The sequence below is a fragment of the Rhinoderma darwinii genome, chromosome 11 (assembly GCF_050947455.1).
Source record: "Rhinoderma darwinii isolate aRhiDar2 chromosome 11, aRhiDar2.hap1, whole genome shotgun sequence".
NCBI classification, from domain to species: domain Eukaryota; kingdom Metazoa; phylum Chordata; class Amphibia; order Anura; family Rhinodermatidae; genus Rhinoderma; species Rhinoderma darwinii.
In genome coordinates, this window is record NC_134697.1 from 37,108,598 (window position 1) to 37,130,086 (window position 21,489).

Sequence of the window (21,489 nt, forward strand, 5' to 3'; positions counted from 1 at the left end):
AGCAACACTAAGCCAAGACAAATATAATTAGGTGGGTGTATGCCTTAGGGACACGGTCCAATGGCCCCTTGATGAACAAAAAAAATGGGAAATCAGACAGAACTCCAAATGTATGTGGGAATAAAAGGATCACTTTAACTTTTGAAGTGCTGTCTGATTTCCCATTTGGAGTCAGTTACTTGTCACTAGACCTTATTGATGATATGTTCTAAGTTCAATAATAGCAAAGATCGAAAGTGGACGTGAACAGGTTCGGTATAGATGGAGGCGAATGGACCCAGAATAATTTCCCCTGGGGGACTAAAGGAAACCGGTCCAATGTTGATAACTGTGGGGTTTTTCTTTGTATCTTTGATCTGGTTATGTGAGGCTTGAGCTGCTAAAACATCTTTGATGAAAGGGAAGGGCTGAACTTGTCTGAATTTGTCAACAGCTAATTAATAAACTGCAATGTTGTGCAAATAATCTTGGAGGGTGAGGCCTGGCAGTTCTAGAAGATGGAAACATTTGGTTTTGTTTTTACTTTGACAGATAAAATTAGCCTTTGCAGATTCGGGTGCGGTAGTCATATTTTAGATATGCTTATTAGACTACCTCTTATTCCACACTTCCAGATATCCATGCCAACATTCCAAGAAAATTTCTAGGAACAATGAGCTGCTCAAAAAATATTATGGTATAGTCACGTAGGGTACTATCGATACAAGCCCCACCGCCCTCATGACAAAATCTGTCCCCATCATGACAAGTTGACAAAAAAACAACACAAAAAAACATCTGTAAATATAGGTCACTGTGATGTCCTCTGATTTCTCTTTTTAAAAGCAAGAGCAAGTCAGAAAATTGAGCAAAAAAGCGCAGGGAAAAATGGAAGTCATCAGCATGGAGGTGCTGTTAATGGTCGGGTCGGCTCGGTTGTGAATAGGAATTTTTTAGCATAGGGAACACTAGCATTGTTTGTATACCTTAACACTAGGAGCTTCCGGTGCGGTTATCACGGACTCTAGTGTGAATTAGGGTCAAGACTATTGTTATGCCCATTTTTCAAATGCTGATTCCGTATTGATATTCTTGTTGAACACTGAGCTATAGTAGGTTCACAATTGAATTAGAACTCAGAGTTTATTATTTAATACGTTTTTATACACACGGTGGGGCTTTTTCACAGTGGTGATTGTACCCCTGTTTTTAGAGAGTTATAAATAAATGTTATATTTTACTCATATATCGCACCAGTGAATCCCCTACATCATGTAATACCATTATATAAATAGTAATACAATTTTAACCCCCAGGTAACCCCAACTATCCCCCCTCCCTATCAATCTTTAACCCCTCCACCCATATCACCACCTGCAAAGTATACAAATACATTACAATAAGAAAATAGGTGTTCGTCCATGCAATAGTTCCAAAGAATACCATGACTAGATTTGCGCATTGTTAAGGACTGTGTATTAAAAATAATGGCCACGTTAAAAAGAACCGCTTTGTCTGTGTCTCTTTCTGCAAAATCGTGTTTAACCATTCCACGCCCAAATATATACAGTAGATTTATGGAGTTTAGAAAGGGTACTCTTGTCCGCATCTGATAGAATGCTAAAGATAACCAATTCAGAAGTCCTATCAAAAGTTGTCTGAAAGGTTTAGCTAAAGATGGTCTTTAATATAACACCAAAGAGAATGTGCCCCAATATATAACTGGTCAAACACCAAAATCATAACTTAAGCACCAATGCGATTGTCTAGTGTTAAATGACCCAAACATTTCAAATAAAATGTTTTTTTATTGAGACATAATTTAAGAATACAAACAGTAGCTTAAAAGTAAAACTTAAAAAGAGTCCACACAGTGAGAAAGTACTGAGTAGGCTACTGGCCATAACATCTACACCATAGTATAATACATTGTTGGTAATCAAAGGTAAGTCAGGAGACAAATTTAGAACTATGAAATTGACCATCATCGTAGCTAGACAGTAATGGCAAAGTAACCAGGGAATAAAAAACAAGTAACAAACCATGCAAATACACAATGAGGTAAAGAGTAACAATGTGCCGGGAGCCCATTTACACCAAAAGCATTTTGCCACCAGGCTTAGTCAGGGGGAATAAATCTTTCTCCCTGATGAAGCCTGGTGGCGAAACGCGTTGGGTGTGAGTGCTACTCTTTACCTCATTGTGTATTTGCATGGTTTGTTACTTGTTTTTTATTCCCTGGTTATTTTTCCATTACTGTCTATCTACTATGATGGTCAATTTCATATAAATAGAACTCATGGAAATTTGCATAGAACAGGACCTCTTATACGCTCCAAACAGTGCCACAGTATGCTTTCCATATAGTGCATGCCAAAGCGTGACCAACCACTCTCCACCCAACCAGAGAATTTGTGAAGTCTTAAGAGAAAAGATATATACGTGCAGCCACAATGTGGACCCAAAGCAGTGCCAGCCACAGCATTTCCAAGCTGATACATTGCCATCCACAGTGTGTAACCTATAGAGTGCCAACCATGGTGTACCTATTCATAAAATGCCAGACATGGTGTGCCCCTCCGTACCGTGCCAGCTAAAATGACCTCAAATGTGAAACACAATGTTGTTAGCCACAATTCTTCTCCAGTGCCAGTCACATTCTTCTCACTCCATCCACCAGTACCACCCTTCACCCAACCAATAAAAAAACGGAATCACGTCCTTTAAATCTGGACACTATGGTCCATGAGGAGAGAGGCTTGGTTTGCGGGTGCATATAGATTGACAGACTGAAATGTTAAGGAACAAAAAATATAAAAACTAAGAAAAAGCAAACAAAACAGTTACAGAAACAACCCCACATGGTATAAGAATAGGAACAAAAACAAATATCCTGCTTTTGCAATCGTCCCATATAAAAGTTGCAAATGAGTTCTGCAGGGGAAAAAAAAAACGTTGAAAGCGGGCGGGAAACTGGAGAGAGGTAAATGTGTTTGACAGCATGGATCATTACTTGGCAAAGACTACACATTCTTTGTGTTTGGGCTATCCTCTGTGCTCCTCCTATCTATGCTGGTAGTGTGACGCGTCTCCTTAATAAAACACAATAAGGTCTTTTCTCTTTGAGACGCCTTGTCTTTCCTCCTTAAATGCAGATATAAGGCTTCAACTTTCCAGCCCAGCCAGTCTCGCCACAGATACAGACTTATCTCTTGTGACGTTTACATGGGAGTAGAGTGTGTGCCATTCTGTATGAATCTTGTGCCAAATCCACAAGAAAGTACATTTATGACAAGGACAAATATTATTTTTTTTAAAACAATCTTGTAGAGGACTCCGTTTAGAATGTAAACTCTGGGAGTGTTAAATCTGAAACAATTATTTTCAGTGTGCACCCCCAACCCCCTGAGGTGGTTATAGGCTGGGTTACATATACTGTATGCACTGAAAATGTATTTAATGAGCAGATGCTATGGAAAACGTTAGATCATAGAAACCACGTTAACAGTTCTCATGGGAGCTTATGAGCATAGTCGATAAACCCACAGGGCACATTACACAAATCTCTGTCCTAGATGACAACTGTCCGATTTACAAATTTAGAATATACTGTTCCATATAAGAAATCGTATAAAATATTTTCTGCCTTGGAAACATTAGGGTATGTTCACTCGTTCAAGATTTGCCGTAAGAAAATCTGAAGCTGTTTTTTTAAAAGAATTCGCAGCAGACACTGATTTCAGCCGCAGAAGTGTCAGCGGATCTGGACACAGATTGGCCCCATTATGATTCAAAGGGGTTAATACGCAGCTTATCCGTGATGAATTTTGAACATGCTGCAGATTTTGAGATCCGCAACGTGGTAATTTTTTCCTTGCGAATTTGTTCGGCTGCATGTTAATGGAGTATAAAATACCTCATTCACTTGCAATGGATGTAGAATATCAGCGGATTTAATGAGGATTTTGGGGCAGAATCCATGCCTAAATCCTCATCATATCCTGAATGTGTGAATATGGCCTTACATGTATTTCTTTTAAAGGCCTTGTCCACAAAGTGCAGATTTAATGAAGATTTTGCATGTATTTATTTATTTTTTTTAAACCAGAACCAGGGATCGTACTTTAAACAGAAGAAATATGCTTAAAGTCTCTCCTCTCCTGGATCCAATTGTGGTTTTGTCTTTAAAAAAAAAAAAAGAAAGAAAGAAAACAACAACACAAAACAAGCAAAGTGTGCATCAAATCTGCACTGTATTTAGGCCTAGTGAATTCTGCCCTTTTTATTTGTATCTTAAGAGGTTGATCAAGACTCTCGATCTTACCTGAAAGTGTCAATATGCATCAGTATGGTATGGCACACCAACTTGTCAGTGGACCATTAGTTAAGAAACCATACAATAGCATGGGACAGTAAGATAGCCAAAAAACCCGACTAAACCCGTGGATTCCCATTTAACAAGCAAGGGGGTCTGTAATAGAAGGGTAGCGCCAGGACCCGTGAAGAGGACATCCCTAGCTCAAATTAGCCCAGTCTTCCTTCCCCATTGGGGCTTTTATGTATCTAACAGAGGCACGTTACATCGGCACTTGATTATTGTGAATGTTAATTTCTTAACATGTTCAGAAAAAACTAACATTCACAATAATCAAGTGCCGATGTAACGTGCCTCTGTTATTTTTCTATCTTTGTTTTAGCTCATTTTCTATGTTTAATTGAAATTTGGCTGCCACTGTGGAGAGCGGAGCTCGACATCCCGCGGGTGCGGCCACTATAGGAGGGCACTGATTGTGTTTTAAGTGTCTCCACCTACGTTGCATTCTATCTGAAATCCAAACAATTTATGTATTTTAATACAGGGTGAAACCATACACACATTGACCGTAACCTTATGCTCAGGAAAACAAAAAAAAACAATAAATCACTTTAACTGGCACTAGCAGACACAAAATGCGTGGCAATTCTACATATATCTTCAACAATACCTAGAACTAAATATGAAAATGGCTCCATACACATTCCAAGATAAAGGAAAAAACGTGACCATGTAACTTTGGAATCGGACATCTGGCACTACTGACAGGTTTAGACATTAAATAATGAATGACGTAATATTTCATGTCAGAACAGGCTGCACATTTTTCCTCAGCACGACATAGCAGGCACCATGTGGTTAATCTATTCAGATTAATTTACTCTTAGAAAATTCTAATACCTGGGTCATAGATTTTTTAAGAGGAGCAGGAGCAGGTAAAAACCACCTTGAAAAGCAAAAGAAAAACCTGTAGCAGATTAAATATAAGGTTCACTCAAGCACAGAGTATTTCAAGACAGTAGAATAAAACTGTAACCTGTCCACTAAGTAGTTGAGGCATACAAAGTTAGTTCTGTGCGACAGTGGCTAGCCTGGGTCTAACTATAAGCATAGAGGTCAACGGAAAAATACACCGGTTTGTGACTTTTCAAAAGCATTTGGCATATACCATGAGTGCAACGGTTGAATGTAGTCACAGGAACTTGTTTGTCTAATCTCGACAACCCATTTCAATGTCCCATTAGGGCAAATTGACATCACAGAGGTGGTTCCTCTACGAGCCAGAGCAGAGATCTGCCAAAAAGTAGCAGCTCTAGTTATAGGGGTCATTCAGGACTTTTAAAAAACGTCACTAGGTCAAGGGATGGTATAAAGTAATATTCGATCGTATATTCCGCCCCTGAAGTGCCCCTTGCTCCAGTGCTGAGGCCTCGTTCTCCACCGTTCCAGTCCCGGAAGCTCCTGGAGCGATCACGTGACGTTCATCTGTCATTTTCAACTGCAGCCAAACGCTGGCCTCAGCAGCGATGCTACCATGAACGACAAGTGACCGCTGAAAACCACGATGGGCTGCAGCTGCACATGACATCTGAACGGCATGTGAACGCTGCAGTGGCTTTCGGGAATGGAGCGGCAAGGAACGGGGTCTCAGCGCTGAAGCAGGGGGCAATTTAGGGGGTGAGTATCTTCTACTTTATTATTTAATACTATCATCTGCCCTGCCTCCTGTTTCTAAAAGTCGCAGATTTTTAAAACCCACTATAAAGCAGACCTGGTCGCATGTAATACTACATTTCCCCTGTGGTGGTCACTACAGGGGAAATGAGCAGCTGATGAGAACTTTCACAGGCATAATCAGCTGTTTGGCGCGGGTGTCAGCAGCTGGACTTGAGCTGGTTGCTGTTGTGGCTCTCATATTAAAGGGTCTGTCTGTGATGAGACAACCCCGTTAACTATTTCCATCTTTTAAAACAACTACTGACGGATGTGGTTTAGAATTAGAACAAGTGATATGCAGCCTTTGGTGCTGCACGGCATGCTACTAAATGACTAGCTCTGCAACCGCTGGAGAGGAACAGGTTGCGCACCACACCATGGGTTGGCATCTAATCTAACCATCATTAAAAAAAAGAAATGAAAAAAAAAAAAAGACAGACGGCCCTTCCGTCATTGAGTCCCGATGGTGTCAGTGCTTCCTGCTTTTACTCTCATATGCGCCGTGGACGTCCTACAGGAAGAGGTCTGAATAATCAGAGTAAAATACATTGCACAGGACACAGTTAGGACTCTTGGGGAGGATATTTGCTTGGCAACAAGTAGAGACACACTTGCTATACTACGTGCACACATTTCCTTTCTTGTAATAAAAGTGATTGCTGCTTTCTAAATGACAAGTAATGGGTCATGACATTTAAACGTCTAGTATTCCCAAAGGAAATTTTCTGCCTGTTTATAGCCAAGTCAAATCCGCAAAAGTAAATCAGGGTTTAAAGTTATATCGGGTGGCGTTCTGGGAAGATAATGACATCGTGGATAATGTAGGAATTAAAATATCTGGGGCCCATACAGTTCAATGGTCAGTGACCCTGGGCTACCCCCCACCCCCCACACGTCTTCCATCCTCTATCTGGTAACACTTTATGAACATTTGGTGGAAAAATGAAGGATATTTTAGGGAGGATGAAATGAGATTATTATTATGAAGCATAAAGATCATGTTTTGTACCCTCTTGGATACACAGTGGAAAAATCTGTGGGACCCTGTGGATAAAATGTAAGAGGGAAAAATATGATCTAAAGCTGGTTGTATGCAATCCGACAGAAAAAAAAAAAAAGAGACTGATTTCATATGGAGCCATACAGAGTTAAGGAGGTATAGTGAAGGCCCCATTCAACTTTTAAGGGAGTCCTATATGGGTACTCTAATACGTCCGTACCTATTATTCTGTAAAATGCCCTAATGTAAAGGATTTTTTCCCAGTGTCAGGTTCCCTTTAAACTTGTGAAAACTTTTTCTTGTGCGAGTGAAATTTCCTCTTGGTGCACATCAGAACTACCATACAATTATCCCTAAATGTATATTTTCAAATACAGGTGTTGTAAATGACCAGGTTTGGAGATGCTGATAAAAAAATGGGTTATATTACTCACAGAAATAACGTAAAATTAGCAAATTAAATAATTCTGGTATACAGGTGAAATAGGACAGCCCAGCGCAAGTGTTTACAGTTGTTGTGTCATAGGGATGCAAAGTTCCCAGAGCAACACTATGCAGAAGAACCTGTAATGTGTGACACTGATTCCTCTAGATAAGGATATGATGTTGGCAATTTTAAAACTTCATCACTAACCTCTCATGAAACCCAAAAAAATGGGTTTCCGTAATAGTAGAAGGCATATACTGTATATGAATCAGAACCTCCGACACCTGGGATCAGTTACTGTACTTGAGTCATAATATCCTGTGCAGATCCACAGGATTTTGCGGTTCAGAGTTTGGGACATAGCATCATTCTGTCTGCATTCAAATCTGAACAATTAAATACACTATTTGGTTTGTGACCCTTTCTGCAAATTCTTTTGTTAGAGAAACCAAACGGCAGTCTGCACTGGTTGTAATTGATGTTTACAGGCTTTCATAGCACTTATAATGGGTTAGGGTAATCACGTGTATGAAATATTTTGTGCATTATTTATCGTTAGAGTTTTCCGCCTCCTGTCAATATTAATCATTGAGTTTACCTCGTAAGGGAAATCTATTCATATTTAATTCAGTCATTTCTTGGTTATGTTGGTTTCTAGGGACGCTGAGTGACAACCATTATGAGCAATGGAATTACTATAGAGGTGGTCATCGAGTTTTCATAGAATAGTGCAAATCTGGGGCACCTTTGAGACAAGTCCTGTGAAAGCAGTAATGGCAGCCATGTATGTTACACCTAAAGTGGTGACAAATTCCAGCATTATAATGCTTTATGGGACAAGTTTACACTTTGGGCATGAACTCCGTGCTCCATGGGGGGTGGGGGAGAGTGATTAGTACATTAGTAGATTAGCGTTGGCAAGGCTTTATTTGTAGATATTAGGTCACTTTAATCTTGACTACATATGGTCTTCAAGCCTAAGATTATATCCAGGAGCTACTTAATTGTCTTACAGAAGAACAAAGTACCAGCCCACAATGTCACAAATTTACCAAACAGTTCCCCGTATCTTAGCTGCTGGAACCCTGCGAGTATGAGACAGGGGAGGGCAGTATTGGGTTTACAGAGTGTCAAACAAGGAAACGTATAGATGAACTTGGGGCAACAACAAGTAATATCCAACCTTTACACTATTGCCAAACCACTCTCTACGGTATTATGGGATGTTTTTTTTATTTTTTTTATGTGGCGGAGAAAACTGGAAATGGTGGATAATCATCTGTAAGAGGCCTTGGACATTGGTGATGTTGAGAAATATTCTTCATATGGCCACACACAGGGGATATTCTAAATCTAACATATATGGGGACAGACCAATATCTCTCACAATTGAAAACAAGGAATGGACAGGGTGGATGAACTACACAAGAGATGTCTCACAACTACTTATCTTGCTTTCCCTTTTAAAATATGCCCATGTGTTCATGTTAATGGAAGAGCCACAGAAAATAATTGTTGGCTGGAGTCCTGCTCTCCAAGTGCCAAGTATTTTACCAGGAGAAGAAAACGTAAAATTCTCAGAAATAAAAGTAAAAGACAAAAACAGAGAACATGTGATTTGCAAGTTTGAGCAGGACTATAAAATATCGCAAATTACACTATCAAAATCACCATTACAACATGTCTGTGATGGTGAAATGTTTATTTACCATAGAGTCAAGTATCTAATGTCTTCTTGAACAAGCCTCAACATTCCCACCTACGTGACTATTGTTAAAGGAACGCAACTGGATACTCTGCAGACCCCTGCTTGTAGAGCATATTAGATGATAAAAGGAGAAAAAGAAAGAACAGACCTTCTACGTTTTATCTAGCATTACAGAATTAAAGAGGAGGGCAGCATGAGTTCAGTGGTGGGAGTTAAGTGGGTCAGACTGGGTTCACACTGTATTTTTGTCCTCTGTTTAGCGTGTACATCGAGAAAGCTCCCGATGTACATACTAAATGTGTCCATAAGGGTCCATTAGTCAGACTAAGGCCAAAAGATTAAACTACCAAAACGAAGTATGAAATAGATGAGTATAGAGAAATAGACTACGCTAATCCATCCTGCAGTATTCTGTAAAAGAAACGTATCGGTTGAACGAATACCATATTATTCTATGGGTGATGGATGCCAATTTATGGCATCCGTAACAGCCTTTATTTAACATGTAGGTCAGAAGCTTTTCCCGGCATATACGTTAAACGGAGGACAGAATTGCAGTGTGATCGGTGGGGATCCGAACACTGAGACCCCCACCAATTGTTAAAATCAAGCGGAGGAAAGCGCTCGGGTAAGTGCCGTGCTGCTTCACTTCTGATTGGCTTTCCTCAGAAAGCCAAGCGGGCGGTGTATGGACCCATAGACTTTCTATTGAGACACCGCTCCGAGGAAAGTCGAAGAAAGTCGCTCACAAACGAAGCAGCACAGGGCTCACCCGAGTGCTTCTGCAGCTTCGTCTCACCGATCAAAACTTCTGACATGTCAAAAGTTTTTATAGAAAAGTTTACTTACCCTTTAAGTATATATCATTTTCTAGGATTTGATTCAGTATTTTTTATGCAAATAGGCGTTTATATGCTGTCACAACTCAGAGAAAGCCTGTGAGTCCTGCTTTCCCCACCTGCACACAATGATTGACAGATTTTCCTGTATGAGTTTGTATGCAGAAACCAATGTAAATCATTGTGGGTTGAAGGATGAAGCAGGACTCACAGGCTTCGTGGCAGCATTTAAACATTTATTTTTACATGTATCTATCATATTTATTATTTTACATAATAGATGCTGGTAATTAAAGGCTATGTACACCTTTGAAAACTTTTTTTTAATAAAAAAGTTACTAATCACATCTAAGTTCATAACAGATTTGATCGATAATAATAATAATAATGTGTGTCCCTTGCTGACACTGAACCAGTCAGTACTGCTGACCTGATATATTCAGGTCTCAGAGCAAGATACAGCTGCTCTGTATACAGGATACTAAGCAGCTGTATCTCAAAAAGTAAAAATTGACTGAAAGACATTTTTATTTAAAAAAAAGAAAATGTTTAAAAGGTGTACATAGCCTTTAAACTAGTTTTGGAGGAATTCAAGGCCAAAGTGAGGATCCCATCTGAGAATATTCCTCCACTTTTCACTTGCTTACTCTTTTTGCAGCCTATCCTGTAATGTACAATTCAAATTGTGAAGTCTTACACTGGTTTACTACTCGAATTCCACTGACTCCTACACACCTTACAGCATTTGCTCAATGTACAACTAAGTCATGTATTTCAGACATGACAAAGTCAACCACACATGAATACAACAGATGTGCAAAAAGGGTTAAACCCAAAATGCTTAATTAACTTTACTCCATATGGTATAGGGCAAAACATTAAAGCAGTGGGTGCTTCCATTGACGCTAGGCACCCTTTCACTTATCAATAGAAGCTTTCAAGACTTATTCTCCAATACTGAGACAACGTTTCCTGCCCATAACACTAACCCCATTGACAGGCTTGGCCTGATGAAAAGTTTTTCAAATCTACCAGGAAAGACCAGGAGACTGGGCGAACATATTCTAGAAAATGGATCTAGGGTATTAAATGTGTGAACAAAAGCCCACACAATCTTCAGTCATGCCAATATAAAGATACACTTCACTAAGTATTTGTAAAGGAAATGGCTGTATCTAAAATGTGCGATTTTCTGCATTATTCTTTAACCCCTTCATTGATCAGAGGGTTTATGCAGTTCATTTTTAACGCTGTAATGGCACAACCACTTTACAACTCTCATCATCCTAATTTAGTGCAAACTAGTCATCTCTAAAATTAAATTCACTGCGTATGGCAGTTTCTGGCGTACACTGCACCAATAAAAGTTGCAAGCAGTTATGTGCAATAAATTTGGTCAAATTTGTGACCTTTCTTGTAAGTCTTCAAACTTGGAAAGTGATGAGAAAAATGGGCATGGTCTCAATGCGGCAGTAAAAATCATCGTTGTCGGCAGCAGATGTGCTGCCAACAATGATGCAAACTGCACGGGCACAAATGATCTTGTTCATCCCCATATAGTACAATGATTGCTTCATGTACTGTAAATATAACAAAATGAGCGCTGATCGACGTGCTATATCGATCTGCGCTCGTTTAGCGGCAGAAATTTGCCGATATAAAACAACCTTTAGTAAGGCTCTGTTCACATCATGCTAGCGCCTTCTGTTGTAAGTATTTCCTGATGTACACCTGCGACGGGAGGCTTTGACACAAGCCACTGTATAGGCATAAACCACCCATAGGGTCTCATTGTAGAAAAACAAAACAAAACAGTTTACTGCACAGTTTTTCCTTTATTTTTTAACTTGCCTCTGTGTGGAATAGTGTAGTCTACTACGCTGTTCCATACATTATAAAAAAGATATGCGAAACATACTTTCCCAACATATGGCACTCTTTTGGCATACGTTGGGTCAATGGGGCCCTATGGATATGTTTGGATTCCGGGACATATGCCGAATGTCGTGTAGTGATGTGAACAGTCTAAATGTAGGCTGTTGAATTAAGTCAATAAAGTGACGGTAATATTGACATACATATACAGTAGAACAGACATTAGCTTTTTTTTTTTTTTTTTTTAAATATACATTACAGTGACCCTTCCTTTAATCCAGCATTTCTGTAATCCAGAATATCAGATAATCAGACACTTGCATTTAGCACAGAACTGCAATACCAGAAGCAGGAGTCCGTTCTGTGCAATGCATACCATCCAGAAGCCCTCCCTCTTTATCAAAGCCCTAGCCCTCAGTGGCCCAGCATAGGAGGGGGAGATGGACCTGGACCCCCGTTTTCTTGGTTAGAATCCTATAGAGTAGAGAGATTCAAGAGGTTGCAGATTGAAGTCCCTCATTCCTTTTCCCGGTTTATTGTCCCTTTAAGGGATAACTACAATAGGTAGAAAAACTTTTGAACCTGTTTTATGAGCGGTGACCTATGAGCGATATGCGTCATACTTGTACATTTTGGTGATCCTCATCATCACTGCATCTCCAGTAATTTAGAAGATAATGTTCGAGACGCTAAGACAGTGTCTCCCAACCAGAAATCCCAGGAACCATGAGGTTCTTTGAGTCCTGATCAGGGGCTCCCCACAGCAAGACCTGTAACTTTTACAGTAGCAAAGACTACTCAAAGATGCTTGGCAAGGCAGTCACCATATCTCAGCCAAATGAACGTACTGGGCAAAAATTTAAGAATTCTTTAAGCGCCTCTATATCAAGCTTCTTTAAGACCGTAATAAGAGTACAGGTAGCATGGGAGTTTAAGCATTTTTAAGGGGTATCCGCACAGTAATAAGGTTGAGCGTCACTGCCCTTAGAGGACATAATGGAGCGTTCTTCAAGTACTGTATGTAGCCAGGTCTCTGGAATGATTGTGTGCTGCTGTATATAGTGATACTGTGTTATAGTAATGAAAATCTAGGTTAAGATCAACTTACCTGAAGATCAAAGAATTTGCTGTATCTTCGATAGATGACATGCTGTGTGGAATCCAACCAGGTCACCTTTATGATGTACACCTGTGGGAAGACAGGAGAAAAGTAATCGTTATTACATGGATATAAACATTATACAAGGTAACCAATGTAGGATATTAAAATGGTAACATTAAAAACAATGAACCCCCACATGACAAGAGTGTCAAAATCTATGTTCAAGTGCCTGTAATACCAGAGAAGCTCATCCCTGTATCCAGAGTAACTTTTCAATGAAAAGCTTAGGCCTCGTTCACATCTGCGTTGGGGTTCCATTCATGGGTACCGTTGGACCTTTCCGTCAGGGGAACCCATGAACGGAAAAACGGAAACCATAGCATTCCATTTGCATTACCATTGATTTCAATGGTAACGCATCCGTTGCAAATGGTTTTCGCTTGTCACCGTTCTGTATGGTTTCCGTTGTTTTGATGGAATCAATAGCATAGTTGACTACCCCGACGCAGATGTGAACAAAGCAATACACAACTGGAAGAAGTTGCATCATTCTCGAATATAGAAATTAACAACTTAATGCAGATCTGACTCTGTGTTCTCCTATTTAGGGACAGTATAGTTTGGGAACTATTCGCCCAAATGCCACAAAAAAACAAAATCGGAGCCGTTTGGCTAAGAATAGCTAACAAAGTACACAGGGGCTCAGTTATAAATCCACTGAATTCCCACCACTCTCACCAGTTACTGGCAGCTGCCATATATCTGCACTGGTAGGGTCAGCATAGTGTGATCACAGATCCGCTAGAACATAGTCCCTAAGAATCCATAAATAAGGCATTGCTTGGTATCAATGCATCTAAAAGAAATAAAATGAAGCAACTTAAACATCTTACATTCTTTTGTTTACAGATCCTATGCAGACAAATGTAGCTCTATGGTTGCAGACTACAAACCAACAATCTGTTATCAGTTTCTGTAGTAATATGTAAGCACCTGCCATTTGCACCCTCTTCCACGGTTTGTAAGTAAGTGAGAAGTAGGTGTAGATGGGATACAGGATCAGATTATACGGGGTTTGTTTGTAGTCTGTAACCAGAAAGATAAATTCATTGCAAAGGATCTGTAAACAAAAAACGGTCTCTATGGTTACAGACTACACACAAACCCTGTGTAGTCTGATCCTGTATCCCAACTGCATTCACTTCTCACTAACATACAAAAAGTACAAAAGGGGGCAAATGGCAGGTGGTTACATGACTGCAGGAGTTGATAACGCAGAGTTTGTTTGTAGTCTGTAACCATGGAAATCTCTAGTTCTGCAATATATCTAGTTCTAATTATTTTGTTAATCAAGACTATTTCCCTTTTTATTTTTTAGATCTTTTTGGAGATATGATATTTTATTGTAAAATTGCCACATAGCCTTAAAACCATGCTATTACAAATTGGGTTTTCTGAGCCAATTACAGCCTACACTTGACAAATTTAGAAATGAAAAATATGGGGGTGTCAAATTTTTAACAGATCAGATAATTTGCTGTAAATCGGACAATAATTTTGGTTGGATTGTAGCAAAAATCACAATGTGTTAATCCGCTGCAAGTTGTATATATTCACAATGCCTGGGGCAGCAGTTACAACCAGATCTATAATGGATTGCTATGCAGGATAGAATAAATAAATACATATATACATGTGGTGTAAGGAATTGGTTTATTTTTTTTCTTCCAAAATCCTTCATCTCAGCAGAGAAATATTTACCATCTTTCCTCTGCTGGGATTCATTTCTGTTTCAGACAAAAAAAAATTTGTAATTGAATGTGGAAGTGGAAACTGTAACAATATATCACGTGTACTTGAAGGCTCTGGTCAGATCACGGTATTGGGAACACATAAGTAGATTTATCGGGTGACAGCTGTTGTAACATATGACCTGCGGGTATCATGCTTATGGCAGGTTGGTATTTGGTGTATGTCCTTTTAAAACAACGTCTGCTGCTGTACAATGACAGATGTCAATATATAATAAGAAAATGGAGAAAAAAAAAAGCAACACCAATAAATACACATAAATCAAATATTAACCGCCGTGAAACATGACACAACAAGCCGGTCACTATGTAAAAAGACACTTCCTGCTGTCACAACAAGATTGTTTTGTCTAAACATCACACGTCTTCCGCTACAGGACAATCCTTCCGCATTTGCACAGCTGTTATGGTGATGACAACATTCGGGAAATCTGGAGGTCTGACTTCTAGAATTAAAGGGCCGGAGAGGACTAAATTTAGTAAGAACATTCAATGGTGGTACCAGAGAGAAAAGGTGGTTTTTCATTTTTCCAGTGCAGTTTACAAAATAAAAGTTTGTTATTGACTACTGAACATTTTGATACGTTGGGCCCATATTAAAAGAGTTGTATATGATGAAAAAAATATGTTTGCTTCCTTCTAGAAGCTGTTTATGGAAGGAAGCGGACATGTTTTTTTAATTATTATTTCATACAATCTTTTTAAATTACCATTGAGCCTCGTTTACATTATAAACATTGTTTAAATATGTAATACACAAATAATACAGACTGTTCTATCCATATTTATCTTTTCGTTTCTTTTTTTAAGTTTTATGTATTTTCAACCCTATTTCTGTATTCTCACTTGTACTTTGAGCTATGGGGGTGTGGATTTAGCAGTCACACCCGGGCCCTGGTGCCTGAGGGGGGGAGGGGGACATCACAATTCTGTAAAAACTGCAGCTTCTTGCCACGGATTTTGATGAAGATCCCAGCCCACCCCCCTCCCCTTCCCACCCGCTACATTAGAAGGTTTGAAAAATCGTCCAAAGAAATTAACATGCTGCGGATTCTAAAATCCATACTGCATCCCTGTAGAGTAATCCGCTGCAGATTTTAACAGGCGCAATTTTTAACGGATTTTAACTGTAGCGTCCACAGCGATTCCGGGACGTGGAACCCAGCCTTATAAGACACCAGTATTATAGATGGCACATAAGTGGGGCGTTGTTACAGATTTTTGGGACCCAGGAGCTACGTAATAACACTTTTGACATTCTACCTTTTATTTGTCCCATTTTTGATATATCCTAAAGGTTAAAAACATAAGGGGAACTGTACAAAACAATGACCAATAGTGAAAAGGTCTGATGAATCTTCCCACCACTCAAAGGTCCTATATAACTGTAACTTCGTCAAGGTATAGTAAAAAAAAACAAAAAAAAAAACAAAAAACACACTTCATGGGGAACTGATATACCATTTATTGTGAAAGACACATCAAGTTTACCAGGTAATCTAGTGCAGGGTAGAGATGCACAGTTTTTTGCAGGACAGATCATGATCGGATGTATAGAATAATTGCTTATAATGACAAACTTATTCTTAATATTCATATTGACTTCCCTATAATAAAATACAAAATTGCTTGAAAATTCACAATCATCTGTTTACCTATATTTATGCAAGATTCAGGCTATCACAGACCACATTTAAAGGGTAACTAAACGTTTGACAATCTTCTGACATGTCAGTAGTTGAGATTGGTGGGGGTCCGAGAACCGAGACCCTCACCAACCACTAAAACAAAGCGGCAGAAGCACTCATGTGAGTGTTTAGCCGCTTCGTTTCTGTTCGTCTTTTTCCGGAAATCAATGTATCGGAGTACGAACTCAATAGAAAGTCTATCAGCCCATAGTCCGATACATCGGCTTTCCAGAGAAAGCCGAACAGAAACAAAGCGACTGAGCGCTCACATGAGCGCTTCTGCCGCTTTGTATTAGCGATTGGTGGGGTCTCAGAGCTCGGACCTTCACGAATAAAAACTTCTGACATGTCACTATAACATGTCATAAGTTTGTCAAACGTTTAGTTACCCTTCAAGGCCTTATTCACACGAACGTTCAATGGGGCCGTTTACACAGACCGATGTAATTCAATGGGGCCGTTCACACGGCCGTTGTTTCAATGGACCGTGTGAAGAGTCCGTTGAAAAATAGGACTTCATGCATCCCTCCATAGACTCTAGTCTATGGGGGATGTGTGATAACGCGTCCCGCAGGGGTGCAGCACGGATTCACCTCGAACGTGAAAAGCTGTCGTTTTTCTCGTCCGAGGTTTCATACGCTCGTGTGAATCTAGCCTAAGATTTGTCCACTTTTTACGATCCTTTTTTTTGTTAAAGGGTCCTTCAACGATAAGATAACAGGGTGCACCTGTGTGCAGGGATAGCAAACAACCAGCTGTTATCTGGGAGGAATTAGTCTGCAAGTAATCACTTCCCCTGCAGCACCACCGCAGGTTAAATTAAGTATTACATGATGACTATTTGATGAATGAACGTGAAAGAATCAGGGAGTAGCTACTCGCTCTCCTGCACTGGGGGTCACACGTTTGTCCAACAGCTATTTATTGACTACCCATAAAAATGCATTTTCAGCCGAGTGTGCATGTTAATTTCAATGGGGAGAGTAAAAAGGAGGGTAGCAGTTTATCTCGCAGAGGTACAAAGAATCCAGCATGTTGAAATCCAACATGCCCAACCCCTCTTCCCCTGACAACTGCTATCATGGGAGAGTTGTGAGGTCCCCATACACATTAGATAGCTGTCCGATCCCCCCCAAAATCTAATGTATATGACCAGCAAAATCAGACGACCCTTATTTCTAGGGACTTGATTATGTGAGGTAAACCTGAAAATTTCAGGTTTTAATGGAGATATATTTGTAAAAAAAAAAACACAGACACATCGAAACAATGATAAGAAACCTTACCCATGTATCTAACAACCAATAATTGACACTTTCCAAAACTGTTACTATCATTAAAATGTAACTCTGCCAAAAAGACGCTGCAGGCTGCATTTCCAGGGGTCAGAATCCCAGCCAAGCGGGATTAAAAAGTAAAACTTTCAGCCCGTTAAGTTCTCAGACAGCTTTGAATCAGTTAATGACATCTCCATGGAAAGGAAACCTCACAGAATCCATAGGTGTTTTATGGAAAATACAGCAACCACAGGGGCTTACAAGCACAATTTCCAAACAATTTATCTTGGCTTCCTAAACAGCAGTAAAACATATAATAGTCTTTAATTACCTCTGCCGTTTAAGAGGTTATCAATTTAATTAAATAATTATTTTTAGTACAGAGCCTCAGTGTAGTTGCCAAATCAGATGATATACAAGGCAAACTCCGACGCACATCTAACAAATGGGCGTAACAAAAAAGGCAAAAAAAATTAATGGCCCAAGACCTGTACGGCTGGCAAGCTAGAGTATTTTGGACAAAATATTAACGAATACCTCATGTTTCTTAAGTTGCTGGGCAACTCTAATCTAAGTATGGGTGTGACTAATAGACTGCTAGTCAGCATGGTGCACTACACGTAATCCTGTGACTGATACCTTTAGGGTATTTACATGAGTAGTTTCGTTGTTTTCGTAGTTTTGAACAACTGTAAGGATGTTCTCACACTTCACTGTCAATTTAAGTTTTTTTTGTGGCAATTCTTGCAAAATGGCACGTTTTTGACACAATTTTCCAAAAATCACATAAAAATTAGCATAAAGCCTAATCCTGAGCAGCCACACCCCACCTCATGAATGGTACTGTAGGTGTACGAATGAATGTTCATCAGTAGTGTTCACCTGTACTCCCTTCCTAAAAGAACATTAGAACAAAACTATGATTAAACCGGCCAAGCGTGAATACAGGCATAGGGCTATCCAGTGATATGTGACAGAAAACATACGTTTTTCACCATGTCTTGACAAAGGTATCATCCATTTTGATAGTCTACTCTAAACCAATATGTTTTGCAATGTATCAAACATGCTAGCGGGAATATTTTTTTTTTTATCTAGGCGACATCCATTATCTATCCCCCTTTCTTTCCAGTACCATTCAAACATTTAGAACAAGAAGCTCTGGAAAAGGGTCAGGGTGTATGCTGCTACTGTTTTGTCTGCAATGGAGACCAAGCAACCTAAGCCACAAATCTTTAGCAAAGTCCCCTAAACCTAAAAAATTAAAAAGACCAGGAAAGGACAGACCTTCGATATCCGCAAGAAACTTGCGGTAATTTTTGACAAGTGGCAAGTATGCTGCCAGTTTTGTGTCTTTTTAATAGTGACCCTGAGTGGATATCCAATCTAACACCCTAGGTCATTAAAATTTAGCTTAAAATGGAACCACTTAAGAATTAGAGGAGTGAAATTGATATTTAAATCCCTGTGTTATAAAAATACCCATATGACATGTTTGTATCTCAGTGTAATCACGAGGATCTCACACTTGGATCGGGCACAGCAGACCTCCCAAGGCACCGCTAAGAATAGGTACTTGGAAATATCAGCTGAAAGGTGGTGCTCTCATTGTCTCTAGTAAATGGTAACTATAGACACCAAATCTGCAGTACAGCTGAAAAGATCCCGATGAAAGAAATTTACTGTTTGCATATTTTACAACAGCAGCTGCTATGCAAGATTTAATTGAAGTTCCATCTTTAAAGCCACTTTAAAGAAAACATCATTTACATACACCCACAGCTACTTACAGGGGATTTCCCATCTTGGACATCTATGACATATCAACAGCATATGCCATAAATGTCTGATAGATGCGGGTCCCACCTCTGGGACCCGCACCCATCTCTAGAACGGGTCCACCTGATGTCCGTCATACCCTCTCCAGCTGCGTTCCAGCTACTGTCTGACGAGGTGGTTGACCGTATGGAAACAGCCGAGTTCACTGATCTGCGCTGTTCCCGTAAGGGTTATATAAATGGAAGGCTAGTTACAAAAATAGTGTAGCATGGTGAGCTTGGCTGTTTTCGTACTCTTGACCACCTCGTCAAACAGTAGCTGGAAAGCAGTGGGAGCGGGACAAAGTCAGATGGTTGTCAGGAGGCCCCATTCTAGAGATAGATGCAGGTCCAACCTCTCGTACTCACACCTATCAGACATTTATGGCATATGCTGTGGATACGCCACCAATGTCCAACATGAGAAAGCCCTTTAATAAAAGTAGAATCAATAATAATAATCTTTAGTTCTATAGTGCTAACATATACTGCAGCACTTTACAATTCAGATGGTGAATGTACAACCAAAATCAGAAAATGCAGAGTGACGAGTAATCTACAAGGAAATAGGGGTGACGCAAGAGGTAGGAGTGTTTGACTTGTTAAATGGTCCAGCAATTTTTGTACAAAATTGGGAAAGACGAAAGCTGCAGGAGTCAGTCATCCAGCCAGTATTGGTGTAGACAAAGATATAAAGTTCTTTAGGGTGCATGGAAATAAAGTTAAATGAAGGGATTGGGTTCTGAAGAATAATGTAGAGGCGGTGTTAAAAGGAAAAGAGTCAAATTAGGGAATGCGATAGGCCTCCCAAAAAGAGACGTGTTTTAGGGCACTCTTAAAACTGTGGATGTCGACAATTAATCTGATTGTTGGGAAAAGCGCATTGCAGAGAACTGGTGCAGCACAAAGAACCCTGGAGAAGGGAGTAAGAAGTTCTTATTATGGATGATGTAAGTCCTAGATCGTTGTCAGAATATAGAGAACACGTAGGGCAGCAGACATGTGGGGCACTGTGGAGAGATTTAAAAACGTAAATACAATTTTTAGGAAATGGACAACCAGTGACTGGCACCGGTTAGAGGCATCGGTGTAGTAGTTGGTCAGGAACATTACAGCCTGGCTGCTGCATTCAGGATTGATTGGAGAAGAGAGTTTGGTAAGGGGATCCTTGGCAAACTGAAGGTATCCAAATTTAAAATTACAGGTACTCCTAAACAGGCCATGAAATTTGTGTCAGAGGAATTTTGATGAAATCTATCGTCAACCTCATTGTCTTGAAGAACTGGTGAGTGTGTGTGTGTGTTAGAAAATTTAAATTGTGAGCCCCATTAGGGACTGATCTGAGTAATTACAATCTCTGTATTGCACTGCTGAATATGTTGACGCTATATAAGCAATAGGGAGTAAATAAAATAAAGTTTTACCCGTCCAATACATGGTTTATTAATGGAGATAAACAGCACTAGAGGTTTTTTTGGTGACCACTTATCTCTCTCCTTCCATAGAAACGAAATATCCATCCTGCCAACCTGAATGGGTATGTTATTAAGACATATCTATCTTATGTCTATCACCAATTTTGCACTATAACATTATACAAGGGAATTGCAATCTATGCCTTACCTCTTTTTTTTTTATTGTAAAGTGGTTCTAGCGAATCTTTAAACTTTTTACAGACTTGCCAAGATCCAACATACATCAATTAGACAAAATGTATGTGAAATCTAATTAGTATTGATCTAACGTGAGTAGTTGCTGCCGATCATTTCCGTAAAGCTGCTTTATTTAACAAGGCGAGGCTTAGCAAATCTATTTCCTGCGCAATCCATTTATCGGACCTACTACATCGAAGGCAGCACGTACCAAAGACCAAATTAACCTGGTATGAAGGCGGTGAGAGATGTTGTACACAAGTCTCTTTTCCTCACCCCATCC

The 21,489-nt window shown here is 39.7% G+C and overlaps 1 protein-coding gene across 4 annotated transcripts in view; it reads right to left on the reverse strand.

Moving 5' to 3' along the window:
* Window positions 1–21,489, reverse strand: part of SH3PXD2A (SH3 and PX domains 2A) — a 248,911-nt gene that overhangs the window by 170,073 nt on the left and 57,349 nt on the right. For all 4 annotated transcript variants that reach the window (XM_075841094.1, XM_075841096.1, XM_075841093.1 and 1 more), the window contains exon 2: window positions 12,968–13,048. In XM_075841094.1, the coding sequence (XP_075697209.1) occupies window positions 12,968–13,048 (81 nt within the window). The remainder of the gene's footprint in view (window positions 1–12,967; window positions 13,049–21,489) is intronic.